At 37.8% G+C, this 15,640-nt stretch overlaps 1 protein-coding gene across 2 annotated transcripts in view; it reads left to right on the forward strand.

The window, feature by feature from the left end:
• Positions 1 to 15,640, forward strand: part of LOC150083328 (HAUS augmin-like complex subunit 1) — a 188,490-nt gene that overhangs the window by 142,309 nt on the left and 30,541 nt on the right. For both annotated transcript variants that reach the window (XM_090377185.1, XM_090377186.1), the window contains one exon: positions 11,984 to 12,055. In XM_090377185.1, coding sequence (XP_090233311.1) covers positions 11,984 to 12,055 — 72 coding nt within the window. The remainder of the gene's footprint in view (positions 1 to 11,983; positions 12,056 to 15,640) is intronic.

Here is a 15,640-nt window from a genome sequence, read left to right on the forward strand (position 1 = left end):
ATTCAGATAAATAATTATAGAGGCTACTAAGTTTTTCTTACCAACTGCGAAATACTGTTCAAGGTGTTGACCTAAATTGAGTGTCAGATGAACTGATAAGACTTGTGGCATAGAAGAATAATATGTGGGATGCATGTAAAATACCTTATAATCAAGTCACAAAGAAAGTTAGCTTAGTAAACGCATATTAGCATTAGTAGGGGCATGCAATGCAAGCTTATGCAGCATCAGCCAAAGGGGGGGATGCTCCCATTTCACCCCTCCATTCATTTCAAATGCCTGTCCAGCTCAGCCTTAAATTTATTTAGGCTATTAGTTTCCACAACGAAGCCCGTTCCACCAATCAACTACTCACTGGATAAAGGCAAATTTCCACACATCTATTCTACAACTATCTTTGCTCAATTTGAAACTGTGCCCCCTCAGGTTCTTAGTCTGAAGAAGAGGAAGAATCCCTTCAGCATTCAGCTTGCTCCACCCATTCAAGTCCTTATACACCTCAATCAGATCACCTTGCAGGTGCTTATTCTCCAGGCACTGCAATTTGCAGAACTTAATCCTTGCTTGGTAAGAGTACCCCTTTATTCCCCTCACCAATCTTGTTGCCCTTCTTTGTACTCATTCTAGCAACTCTACATCCTTCCTAAAATGAGGCCTCCAGCCCGTACGCAGTAATTTAGGTATGGCCTGACCATTGCCTTGTATAACGGGATAATCACCTCCCTGTACCTACTAGCAAAATTCCTATATATCATTGACAAGACTCCATGACTTGCTCTGGCAGCCCGTTTGCACTGCTTAGCGAACTGCATATTTGACTGCACAATTACCCCCATGTCTTTTTCACTTTCCACATCCCTGCGTGTAGTACCACACAGTTGGTATGTTTCTCTTCGGTTATTGCTACCCACAACCAGTACTTTGCTTTTGTCAATGTTAAACTTCAGTTGCCACTCCTTAGCCCATTTTCCCAACTTATGTAGGTCTAGTTGGAGTAGCATACTGTCTTTACTTTCGTTAACCACCCTGCCAACCTTTGTATCATCTGCAAACTTGGACATTAAACCTGATATACCTTCATCAATATCATTGATAAATATACAAAATAACAATCGGGCCAACACCGAACCCGGGCAAACTCCACTAATAACATTTGTCCACGAAGAGCAGTGGCCATTGATTACCTCTCTGTGTCGTCTCTCACTCAACAATCCCTTTATCGATTGTAGCAACTTACCCTTAATGCCATAGGTCTCCAATTTATATAGCAGTCTTCCATGTGCAACAGTATCAAAAGCTTTCCTGAAATCCAAGTATATGATATCAAAATTATTTTTGGCATTCAGTTCCTTTGTGACCACATCATAGTATCCAATCAAATTGGTCAGACAAGACCTCCCTTTAACAAACCCATGCTATGTCTTAACTATTACTGCAGTCTTGTCTAGATGATCCTGCAATGCTTCTTTAACCACTGATTCCATTATTTTCCCTGGAACACAGGTTAAACTAACAGGTCTATAGCATCACCTTTTGAACTCCCTTTGTGAATTGGTGATACATTTGCACACCTCCAGACCATGAGGACCTCTCCTGAGTACAAAGGAAGCTCTCGTAATTATGGCTAAGGGTTTGCTTACTTCCTTTGCTGTCTCCTTTAATATAACTGGATAGATCCCGTCCACCCCAGGTACCTTCCTTATGTTTAACTTCAACGATTTCTCCTCCACTTTGCTCTCAGTTATTACAAAATCACTTAGCTTCCAGTTAGCGTTTGATAAACTTCTGCACTCCCCTCATTGAAATACTCCTCATGTGTGAATGTAAATGAAAAATACTCATTCAGTAGTCAGCCCATCTATGTTAAGTGGTTCAATCTCATTCATCTCTATCCTTCTAGAGTTTACATAAGTAAAGAACTCTTTGCTGTTTTTCTTTGCATCCTTTGCCAAAGATTTCTCGTAATCTGCCTTCGCCTGCCGAACCTCCTTTGTGACTTGATTACCGACTAATTTATACCTGCCATAGGCTTCTGTGTCACCTGATACTTTATATGCATCCCATACATTCTTCTTCTCTGCCACGAGCCTCATTAATTCATTTGGCATCCATTTAGGCATAAACCTTAAACAGTATTTCTTACTTGGAATGAAAAGCCTAGTAGCCTGCAAAATTATGTTCCTGAAGGCTTCCCATTTAGAATTCAACGTTGGTAACATCATTAGTTGATCCCGCTGTACAGAATTTAAAAACTCTCTGACACCACTGTAGTCACCTTTACAAAAGCAAATGCCCTTCCTTTTAGCCTTGATGGTAGTTACATCTTTAATTAATTTCCACATCAGTACATTGTGATCACTGTCACCGAGTGGTTCCTTTACCTGCAAATTATTAATGCATGAATAATCACTGCTGATAATCAAATCAAGAGTATTACTCCCTCTGGTTGCCTCTTGAACATGTTGCTGTAGAAAACAGTCATCCAATAAATCCACAAAAGTCTTGCTAGTGTGCTAGTGACCAACCCACAAGTTCCGGTCAATATCTGGAAAGTTAAAATCCCCCATTATAAGATATTCTGATTTACTGGCCCACTCTATTTCTCTGCACAATTGCTCCTCAGATTCATTAGGCCTGTAACACACACCTACTCTCATTTTTGCTTTGCCAGTGCTTATTTCACACCAAGCAGACTCAACACTGCATTCTCCACCAACATCAATTGGATGCACTTCCTTAGTTTTTGTGTTTCTTCGCATTATGGCCTTGCTGCCCTTGCACCTTAAAGCCCATGAGTTTCTTAACTAACAGCATAACCCCTCCTCCCTTCCTGTCCTGTCCTGTCTATCCTTCCTGTACACATTGTACTACCACCTACTCCCCAAATTCCAATTCTGCACTGCTTATATCTGTATGAAACCACATCTCTGATATCCCAACAATATCTGCATTTCATGTTTTGACTAGTACTTCAAGCTCATCAAAATTATTAACTATACTCCTAGCATTGGTGTACATGCAAGTATACATGCACCTGTTCCTACTCTTAGTTACCCTAACACAGCCCATGTATTCACTTGTTCCACTGTGACTCCCAGAAATCTGCATCACCTTGCTTTCCAGGCTGCTGCTCAATATAATAGAAGCAAGAATCACTTTTGCCTCTGCCTGTGGCCACTGTTAACCTTTTAGTCTGTGTATCCCCACCCCCAAGCTAGCAGTTTTCTGTCCCACCTTACACTGCCTCGATAGCATCAGCAAATATTCTTGCGCCCTTTCTATTTAAGTGTATCCCATCCCTGTAGATGCAGTCTCTCCTGTCAACAAGCACAAACCAGGCTGAAAAAAATTCTACCCCTGAGCCTTGCACAGTCTCTCCAGGGCCGAATCGATCAACAAGGCTTTCATCATATACTCCCTCCTGTTGTGTTTGGGCAGAATTGCAGACGCTTTTACATTCAACCCTAACTCACAAATTTTTTTCAACATTGAAAAAAAGTTGTGAGATAGGGTTGAATGTGAAAGTGATGCAAGAAAGCAAGCTTATACAGCATCAATCAAAAAAAAAAAAAAAACACCCTTCCCATTTCACCCATCCATTTACTCCAAATGTTTGTCTAGTTCTTCCTTGAATTTATGTAAGCTGTCAATTTCTACAACGACAGATGGAAGTTTGTTCCAGTAATCAATTACCCACTTGCTAAAGGCAAATTTCCGCACATCTGTTCTACAACTGTCTTTCCTCAATTTGAATTCATGTCCACTCAGGCGACTAATGTGGGAAAGAGGAAGAATCCCATCAGCATTGAGCTTCCTCAAACCATTCAAGGCCTTATACATTTCATTCAGATCACTTTGCAGGTGCCTAGTCTCCAGACACTACACTTTGCAGAACTTGAGCCTTTCTTTGTAAGAGCAGTGTTTTGTTACATTCACCAATCTCTTACGAGATTGGTGAATCTTCTCTACTTGTTCCAGCAGCTCTACATCCTTCCTAAAATATGGCCTCCAAACCTTTATACAGTACTAAGTTGTGGCTTGAGAATTGCCGTATACAAGAGGATAATCACCTCCTCGTTCCTGCTAGAAAAATTCCTGTATATCATTGACATGATACCATGAGATACTCTTGCAGACTGTCTGCACTGCTCAAAAAACTTCATATTTGACTGCACAATTACCACCAGGTCTTTTTCTTTCTCCACTACCCTGAGTGTACCACGCAGCTGATACGTTACTCTGGGGTTACTGCTACCCATATGCAGTACTTTACATTTGTCAATGTTAAGCTTCAGTTGTCACCTCTCATCCCATAGGGCGCCTCCGTAGCCAGGTGGGAAGGAGCGGCAGTGCATAGCACACACTTCTTGATTAGACCAGAGTTTGAGCCCGTCACCGCCAAATACGGAGGATGCGGAAAGGTCAGGGAATGACCACCGCATATTCCCGGAGCAATATGGCCTTAGTTGCTAATGCTTCTAAAAACCAAATAACAAACAAACAAGGAAACATTTCATCCCATATTATTATTATTATTATTATTATTATTAGCCGTATAGTGCAGGAAGCCTGAGGCTCGTTTTTCTTTACATCCTTTGCCAAAGATTTCTCGTATTCTGCCTTCGTTTGCCTAACCTCCTTTATGGCATAGGCTTCTGTGTCACCTGATAAATTATATGCATCCTATGCATTTTTCTTCTCTACCACCAGTCTCAATTCATCTGACCTCCATTTGGGCCTAAACCTTGAATAATATTTCTCAGTTGGTGTGAAAAGCCTAGTAACTTCCAAGATTAATTCTTTGAATGCTTACCATTTAGAATTTGCTGTTGGCAACATCAGTTGGTCCCACTCTATGAATTTAAAAACTGTTTTAAACCACTGTAGTCACCTTTACAAAAGCAAAACCCTTCCCTTTACCCCTGACAGTAGTTACATCTTTGAGTAAATCCCACATCTGCCACTGTGATCACTACCACCTAGTGGTTTCTTTATCTGTAGATTCTTAATGCATGAAGAATCACTACTGATAATGAGATCAGGTGTATTATTATATTACTCCCTCTTAGGCAATTACAGTAGTTAGGCAGGCTACGGAAGATTACAAGGAGTCAATCTCTTGCCAAGGACAGCAGCAAAGACTGTGCTTACACTGAAAGGACAGAATTCATGGGATACTTGGTTCCTGGGCAAGATGATGCTGTCACCCCTCTCACTAGTGGACAAACCCACCATTTGGTAGGTACAGGTAGTTCTCGACTTTGAGTTAATTAGTTCCTAGCACATGCTCGTAAAGCGGGAATTAAATCCCATATGCAAAATGTTATAAACAGTGATTACGTTCTCGACAATGAAATTAGTTAGCTAATTAGTTTGTTTAATGGATTTATCCAAAGAAATTAAAATTTCTTTAATTTCTTTGGATTTATCCAAAAAAATTAAAACATAGCCTGTAAAATCAAGCAAATTATAATAATAAAGAAATTATTTATGATTTACAAATTGTAAAGAATGTTTATTCTTCATCATTGACTAAATGCGCACTCATTGATCACTTATTATTGGCTCGGCACTCGTTGGTTTGTTGCACAAGGAGTCGCCATTTCAGAAATGTTTCATGATGCATTTGTTTCTATGGTAATCTTCTATTTTCTTTATACATTTCAATGCACAAGCATTTTTTAAACAGAACGCACAAATTGCAACTAACACGATTTGCGCGGAGTAACAAGTTTATGTCGCTTAAAAAAAAGGAATGAAGAGAAGATTCTGAAAATTTATTGTTTTTATATGATTGAAAATTTCAGTGAAGGGGAAACACATTTCACCATAATAACACAAAAAAAAAGCACACAATTCCAGCTATCGGTATTTTGGCAAATGCAGTAATATTGAGTTTACTACCCATTTATAATATCTTGCTGTAACAGAAAAGCCCAATAAACTGGAAAGTGCAAATTGTTTTGTTTTATGATTGTGACCTCTAGAAATGTGCTTTAGAAAAATGTCACAAAAACTTCAAAATTGGTTCTTATAACAGAACATATGATAACGATGAAAGTGTAGTGCATTTTAGTGATTTGAAATGGTGACTAATACAATTTGCACTATAAAAACGACCTTTTAGACCGTTATATAACAAAAATTTCAAACTCTGAGGTTGTGGAACGAATTACCAAAAAACAATGTGTTATTGGGTTCACATTATGATATTTTCACGATATTATGGTGTCCCTGGAACGGGGACACCATCATATCGTGAAAGCTGGGTACAGTCTATTGTATTAGCTATGCACGTGGTTTGAAATGCGGTATTTATGAATGTTTCACATTCATTTTTTGCTATTAATGTTCATATTTTCAATTTTGTTAATACTTGATACTTGAAAAAAAAAAACTCGGCAACTCATAAAGCGAGAACTGCCTGTATATAGGTACGCTGCATCACTGCATTCACCTAGACGGTAATTCAATGTCAGTATGGCTAAATGTCACGAGTTAACCGACTTTGAAAGAGGGATGATAGTGGGTGCCCAACACATGGGTCACCCACTATCATCCCTTCTTGGTCATTGTGCACCCACAGGGCAGTGGACTCTTCCCGCAGGATAATGCAACTCCCCACAGAGCCGTGGTAACTAGAACATGGTTCGAATAGCATTCTGATTTTACCGCCATGGAATGGTCTCACCGTTCATCAGACATGAACCCTGTGGAACATCTTTGGGATGCTGTCGAAAGGTCCGTTCGAGCTTTGTATCCTTCACCCAGGAATGCGCCAGAATTATGGACAGCGGTGCAGCAAGCATGGATGGAAATACCTGTGGAATGCTTCCGTGAACTAGTGGACTGAATGCCTCGTCGTGCGACTGCCTTTATCCGGGCAGAAGGCGAGCCTACCTGTTACTAGATAGGTTTCCCATGATTTCTGCCCACAGTGTGTATTAACAATAGAACGGAGGGACAGAATTACATTAGGCTTATGTAATTTCAGTGGTTTAACTGTTGATGACCCTGCTTGGGGTGCTGAAAAACTGAATAGATATTTTGCTTCTACATTCATATGTGAAAAATTATTTTGGGAAAGTGATGTCAGAAGTTTATCAAACTCTGATGGGGAGCAAAATGATTTTGCGATAAATGAAAGGAAAATGGAAGAGAAATTGTTGAAGCTAAGCATAAAAAAAGGTACATGGAGTGGATGAGATCTATCAAGTTATATTAAAAGAGGCAGAAGAGCAGGTGAGCAATACCTTAGCCATAATTATGAGAGCATCCTTACATTCAGTGGCTATTCTATAGACTGGAGATGTGAAAATGGATCTCCAATTCACAAATGGGGATTAAAGGTGGCAGGTAATTACAGACTTGTTACATATGCTCTAGGGAAAACGATAAAGTCACTGGTTAAAAAAATAACGCAGGACCATCTAGGCAGGAATGCAATTATACTGCAGTCACAGCATGGTTTTGTTAAGGGGCAGTCTTGTCTGACCAAATATGATTGGATACTATGATGTAGTAAGAAAGGAACTGGATGCAAAAAATAATTTTGATATCTGAGTGGACAGAAGGGAGTGCTGTAGCACACACTCTTTGAGTACCTGGATTCAAGCCCCTGACTGCTAAATATGGTCAATCTGCCAACCCGCATTGGACCAGTGTGGCAGATTATGGTCCATTTCCCATGACATGAATCTTTAAGGACGCCTCCTCAACGAAAGAAACTTAAATGGGCAAGTCCATCCATTTATATCCCAACCCATTAATGCATTATAAATATCAAAAATTTGGTCACACCCAGACAGCCTGCTGTGGTGATGTTCCACGTCCTAAGTGTGGTGGTAAGAACCATACTCAAATAGAATGCTTTGCACTAACTCCATAGTATTCCAGTTTTAAAGGTGACCATCTGGCCTATTGTAAAGATTGTGAATTGTGGAAGTTAGAAAAAAACGTGTGAAGTTAAACATAAGAAAAGCACCTGGGGTGGATGGGATCTATTCAGTTATATTAAAGGAGGTGGCAAAGCAACTAAGCAAACCCTTAGTCATAATTATGAGAGCATCCTTGGACTCGGGAGTTTCCAGTGGACTGGAGATGTGCATGCAAATGTATCCCCAATTCACAAAGGGGGATCGAAGGGTACATGAGTAATTACAGACCAGTTAGTTTAACTTCTGTTCCGGGTAAAATACTGGAGTCACTGGTTAAAGATGCATTGCAGGATCATCTAGACAAGACTGCAGCAATAATTCAGACACAGCATGGGTTTGTTAAGGGAAAGTCTTGTCTGACAAATTTGATAGGATATTATGATGTGGTTACAAAGGAACTGGATGCAAAAAAAATAATTTTGATATCATATATTTGGATTTCAGGAAAGCTTGTGACACTGTTGCGCATGAAAGACTATTGTACAAATTGGAGCAGAATGGTATTAAGGGTAAGTTGCTACAATGGATAAAAGGATGGTTGAGTGGGAGAAGACAGAGGGTGGTAATCAGTGGGTGCTGCTCTTCGTAGCCGACCGGGCTAGCCGAGTGGGTAAAGTACCTGCCCGGCAACCCAAAGGTCGCGGGTTCGATTCCCGCCTCGGGCTTGGATCAAAGTACTGCAAAAAAAACCTTGGGAGGTGCAATATGGCCACAGAAGCCGATGCGCCAACAACTACCAAATCAAAAAAAAAAAAAATCAAGCTGCTCTTCGTGGACTAATGTTATTAGTGGAGTCCCACAGGTTTCAGTGTTGGGTCCACTGTTGTTTTGTATATTTATCAATGATATTGATGAAGGTATATTAGGCTTAGTATCGAAGTTTGCAGATGATACAAAGGTTGGCAGGGTTGTTAATAACAGTAATGGCAGTGTGTTTCTGCAACAGGATCTAGATAATTTGAGCAGATGGGCTAAGAAGTGGCAACTGAAGTTTAACCTTAACAAATGCAAAGTACTGTATATGGGTAGAAGTAACCCCAGAGAAACGTACCAACTGTGTGGTACTACACTTAAGGTGGTAGAAAATGAAAAAGACCTGGGAGTAATTGTGCAGGCAGATATGAAGTTTTCTGAGCAATGCAGACAGGCTGCCAGGGCAGGTTCATGGGGTTTTGTCAATGATATATAGGAATTTTGCTAGCAGGGAAAAGGAGGTGATTATCCCTTTGTATAAGTCGATGGTCAGGCCACGCCTTGAGTACTGCGTACAGGTCTGGAGGTCTCATTTTAGGAAGGATGTCGATTTGCTTGAGCGTGTACAGAGAAGGGCAACAAGATTGGTGAGGGAAATGAAGGGATCCTCTTACCAAGAGAGGCTTAAGTTCTGCAAATTGCAGTGGCTGGAGACTAGGCACCTGCATGGCGATCTGATTGAGGTGTATAAGGCCTTGAATGGGTTGAGCATGCTGAATTCTGATGGGATCCTTCCACTTGTTCAGATTACGAACCTAAGGGGCATAAATTCAAATTAAGAAAGGACAGATGTAGAATAGATGTGCGGAAATTTGCCTTTAGCCAGTGGGTTGTTAATTGCTGGAACAAACTCCCATCTGTCGTTGTGGAAGTTGATATGTTGAATAAATTTAAGGAGGAACTGGACAGGCATTTGGAGGGAAAGGTGTGATTTTTTTTTTTTTTTTTTTTTTGCTGATGCTGCATAAGCTCATACACATGCTTTCTTGCATCACATGCCACTACTACTACATACAAAAATATAAGATTGAAAATAAGGTAAGTTATCATGAAGAAAGAAAACTTAAAGTGGCAATACCAAAATGCATATGTTTTCTTCCCAAATTTACCAATCAGTAGTAACCCAAGCAAAATCAATTTCAGAATGGGCTTAGTTAATGCTTTTGACTGAGTGTCCATCTAAGTCATGTTTAGTAGACTAAACCAATAATGCACCTCTGACAATTCCATTTGATAGCAGCTGTTTCCACTCTTAAATAGCAGGGAAATCAAATCCTGTTGAATTGAAACAGTCATACCCAGCAAGTATGGATATGGATGATACAACCAGTTTAGATGATTTCCTAGAATATGCAGCTGATGACATGGAAAGAAACCAGTGTTCTGTATTAAGCAAGGATACAGAAGATAGCAAGTACACAAGGTGTCTCACTTTTCTTAGAATATAAAAATCAAAACAAGATTGCATTGCACAATCCATTCATAAAATGAATATAGGTTAATTTTCCTGTTGCAAAACCAAATTTATTATTTAAATAATGGAACACATCATACAGTGGGATTTCAGAATATTATGTAATAAAATAGATGATCTCCATGAGGAAATTACGCTCCATTACAGGAGTGTAATTTAACCCCACGTCTCTCCCAGTATCAAAAACTAAACTATATATACAAATACAGGAATCTCTGCACATGCAGGTATGGCAGTCTTAGTGAACTTTAGAATTCCATCCAAATATATTCCCCTTCCTTAGAAGCAGTTTCTGTTCATATTATAGTTGTCACTGCATTTACTATTGGCTCCATATACCTTTCACCTATGTTATTAAAGATCTTGAAGAATTTGTAGCCTAAATTCAAACTCTGTTTTGCTTATTTGGTGATTTTAATGGCTTCCCTCCATTATGGGGTCCTCTCAAATGGATAAAAGAGGAAAATTGATCAACTTTACTTGATTCTCAGAATCTTACTCTACTAAATACTGATTTCCCTACATATGTGCCCTTATCTACTGGATCAACCTCAGCCATTGATCTATCCATCTCTTCTGCTGATTTATGTCCAAGTATTGAATGGACAGTATTAGATAATCTGCAAGCTATAAATATCAAGCACTTCATAAGCAGAATATATAAAGTGAAAATTTTCTGTAGTAGATTGCATCAAATTTAAATTTCTTACTTCATTTAATAAACAAATCATTCAGCACTAACCTACTAATTATGTTGCAAAACATATTGCACATCAGATGCTGGCAGCACGATGTTGCCAAAGACAGTTGTCCTTTTGAAATTGAAAGCATGCTAAACAATGATAGAACAACACATGTAGTGATGCCAAATAGGCAAAAAATAAAGCAGGGACTACAACAGACAATTTCATCATATACAAGAAATTAAGGAAAAAGCATGTTATATAAGAAAACAGGCTAAAAGAGAATCCTGAATTAAATTTGCTCCAAAAATTAAAGATTTGAATCAAAGACTAATATGTTTAAAGATAAAACAACTCAGTTGTAAATTCCCCTGTCTCGTCTCCCTTTGCAGTAGTAGTGGCATGTGATGCAAGAAAGCAAGTGTATGAGCTTATGCAGCATCAGCCAAAAAAAAAAAAAAAATCACACCATTCCCTCCAAATGCCTGTCCAGTTCCTCCTTAAATTTATTTAACCTGTCAACTTCCACAACGACAGATGGAAGTTTGTTTCAGCAATTAACCACCCGCTGGCTAAAGGCAAATTTCCGCACATCTATTCTTTTCTTAATTTGAATTTATGGCCCCTTAGGTTCGTAATCTGAACATGAATGTGAACTGGAATGGACGAGAATTCTCTTCCTCTCCTGATATTGCAGATATCCTCAGAGAAGCATTCTCCCAAGTATCAGCACAGCTCATGTTTAATCCTCTTCAAAAAATCAAAACCATAATAGAAAAGGGTAAAGTAAATTTTAACACTCTACTATTTCTCCCTTATAACTTTGTTGACATCTGTATTACATTTGCCTTCTTCACTTTCTCTTAAACAATGTTTGGCTATATATCAATACCTCACAGATAGATGCAGTTGTCATACTTTCATATGATATTTCTTTTCTCTCCCATGGTGAGGCACCAAAACCACATAGTTGAGCCTCATATTTTTGCATCAAGTAAATATTGCTTCTGAATAAAACATTTTTCTTTTTAATCGTATATGAGTTGGTGTCATTTCATAGAATAAAGCCATATTATATATCTTTGTTTGATGCAGTGTCTATGTAAGATTTCAATAGGATTTCTTGATTTTTATAGGAAATTAAAGAACTTCAAAAGAAATTATTACCACTTTCTGCCAAATTGAAATGTTATTCTGACCTTACTCCCGTAAGTATTTGAATTTCATCATTGACATTGATTCAATGGGTATTTGAAAAGTTTTTGACTTACTATAGAAAGATTGAAGTAATCTGGAAATGAATTAACTTTTATTCAACATAATCACCTCTAAAGGCAATATAATTTATGCAATGTTTTCTAGATTCCCAGAACCAATCGTCATTTGCATAAATAATGTTATTTGGCCTTAAGTTCCACCCATTCATGGTTTTTTTTTTTTTTTTTTTCAATGCAGGAAACAGGTACTAGTCTTGTAATAAGTGCATCTTCCTCTCTATATAAATCTGTTTGATATTTTGCTTCATGCAGAAAAGAACTGAATAGTGAGCCTAAAACAGCAAAGTTTATGAACTCTTAAGTAATATATCTTAAATAGGAAAATGAAAATACAAAGTCAGTTACTTGATAATTTAATGATACTTATGATGTATTCCTTTTAATTCATTATTAATCTAATCATCCAAAATCACAAAGATTTCCACCAATTTCTGTTGGATGCAACTTTGCTGGTCTTTGAAAAACCATATTTTAAAACTCATTCATCCTGTAATAGTCAACCATAGCTTCTCTAATCAGCCTCCTCACCTACATGCAGTTATTCAACACAGATCTACAACTTTCAATCTCTTGGAAACTCTTCAGAATAGAGAAAACTATAAACAACAACTTGCAGATTGATGTAATTTTTTTTTTTTTTTTTTTTTTTTTTTAATATTAGAGCTGCCTTCAATAATGTGTTCATCCTCACCCTACTTTATTTTCTTCAACATTACTTTAAAATCTCAGGTCCTCTACTCCAGATCTTTACTTCTTTGCTGGAATCAAGGAAGTTAATCATCTCATGTGGCCCAAACTCAGCAACCATCAGTATCAAGAGGGATATACATCTCTCAGGGTGGAATGATGTCAGCTACCCTCTTTACTGCACTTCTAGAGACATTTCCTTCCTGATGTCCCCACTTCAGTTCAGTTCCTTTTCAGATAACCTAAAGCTATTTTCACTTCTGATATTCCACATATTGCATTGGAAATCAGCCAAAATCTCTCTCTGGAAATAGATCTCATTAAATTTCTTGCAATGGCTGGGCTGCAACCGAACCATGATAAAATGGCTCAGATGACTTTAATGAAGAGGCACTATAAAAACAATATCAATGGCAAATTAGTAAAAGAAAAAAAAAGTCTCATCCCACACAGACCTTTGTCTTACCTGAGATGAGAACCTCACATTTCAGGACCATTTCCACCAAACTAGAAACAAAACATATGCCGTATTTTGGGCTATCCAGCAGGTACTAACAGTTGTCTCACACCCATCCTTCTTTATGCTTCAGAGACCTGGTTCTCTGCACCGGCATGCCAAAAATAAAAGAATATTCTGTATTGAATATTGGATTTTAAGATGACTAAACTGCATACAAGGGATTCCGTTCATTATATCCCAGATGACATTACACGCCAATCTTGACATCACACCTTGGAGGTTTGTCACTCTATTGAAATTACTGACCAGAAGAGTTGATGTTTCCAACATATATGAAATTGCTACAGGTTCCAGATCCCGTCACAGAAGTTTCCCTTAAGAATGAAAGTCTACAACCTTGCCTGCTTGAATAATATGTTTCCAGCAAACACCTTAAAATATTTTAACGAACTTAAAATTGACCCATTTAAAGTAATTGAAAATAAGACATACAAAAAAGCAATCCAGGAGAACCTTAGCCGGGTGGGTGAAGTGCCTGCCTGGCAACCCAAAGGTCGCGGGTTCGATTCCTGCCTCGGGCTTGGATCAAAGTACTGCAAAAACCTTGGGAGGTGCATTATGGCCACAGAAGCCTATGCGCCAACAACTATAAAAAAAAAAAAAAAAAAAAGAGAGAACCTTGAGTGAGCCACTCCTAAACCTTTTGGGGATGTCTAGTAAGAAAGAACCATTTGTGGATTTTCACTTGATCTGAGGAACCAGTATACTTATACTCTCCTATCTAAAGTCCCATTTATCTAATTCCTTATATAAATGTAAGTAACAAATAACAATTGTAAATATTTCTGTAGATCAATACTGTCATTGTATATATTATTGTAATTATATTTTATGAGTACTCTTTTTGCTCCCTTCTAGATTGTATACTGTTCAGGGGGTGAATGTAAAAAAGCAATAAATGATAATAATAATATTATTATTGTAGAATGAAGCTACTCTGAATTGTTTAGAAATAGCGATGAACATAATCATTCTTATACTTCCCTTTTCAAAATAATATCCACAACTTAAACGTGATTCTTTTTTTTTTTAACTGTTCTCTGCAAAGATTGCTGCTCTCTTCTTACTGATTTGCTATTTTATTTCAGGAGAGGAGAACAGCAATCATTTTAAACATTGTTGCACTGTTGGTAAGGAAGTTTTTTTTTTTTTTTTTTTAAACAATTTGACTGCGAGTATATTACTTACCTGACAGTTGTATAAAGTTTCATACAGACACAGTTCCACATTTTAAAGAGGTTATATCTGGAGGATAGGGCGAGTACGACAACAGTTCTTAATCTCAATTTTTGTTCATTATCTCTATGATGATTTGAGCCTTCTGACTACATCTGTATTGAGAATAAACTGAAATTTTTGACTGGAAACATTGTTCTGCAGGAAGAGAATCCCTCTGGAAAGTTTCCCATGACATTTGGACTTTTTTTATTGCTCATTAAATTTCCTATCAAGGCAGAATAATATTCACCCATAATGGATTTATATTTTTGAAGGTGATCAATGAATATCATCCCTTCTTTGTCCCAAAAAACATGCCATAACCTTAACAACTGAAGACAGCCTTTAAAATTCCTTGTGGTAAGGAGATCCCTCATTCCATTGTAAACACTTAAAAGGGAGTCGTAGCAGACAGGGATTTATTTAATGTATCAGAAGAAATAGTACAAGAATTGCAAGAACAGAAAGAATAATAACAGAAAAAGATGGCAAACTTGTATCTACTTTCAACATTATACTTACCTTCAGCACACCGATCTTACCAATCGTAAAAGCAGGTTATCCATTGTGTTGTTTGTCCATATATACTGAACTGTATAAGTGCCAAAAATTTGCCCATTCACAAGTAACATGCTGGAAAGATGCAGTTTGCTGTAATTGTGGGTCTATGGACCCTACAAAATTGCCTTGATGTACAAACTACAAAGGTTCTCATCCAGCATTCCGGGATACTTCAAGGCCTGTAGGCTGTGGAAATTAGGTAAAAAAATTAAAAAAATAAAAGATAGAACATAAAATCACATATCCACAGGCTAGAAACAACTCTTCCATGACTTTATATTAACCAAAGATGATATTAACCAAAAACATGAAAAAAAAAAAAAAAAAAAAAAAAACACAATACAGACAAAGACAACCATTCCTCCAAACAAGATCTCTTATTGGCAGAGTATCAGCAATCTTCTCAACAGAGGATGCCAGGTCAAGGTATTAATACCCCAATCCCAGTCCCATCTGTTTCTGCTCTGGTAACTCTAAAAGCACAGGAACATAAAAAATTTAATTCTGTTAAAGTATAAAAGTTTTCTCCA

The sequence above is a fragment of the Mastigoproctus giganteus genome, chromosome 7, assembly GCF_048544385.1.
Source record: "Mastigoproctus giganteus isolate SK-2022 chromosome 7, ASM4854438v1, whole genome shotgun sequence".
In the NCBI taxonomy this organism is placed as follows: Eukaryota; Metazoa; Arthropoda; class Arachnida; order Uropygi; family Thelyphonidae; genus Mastigoproctus; species Mastigoproctus giganteus.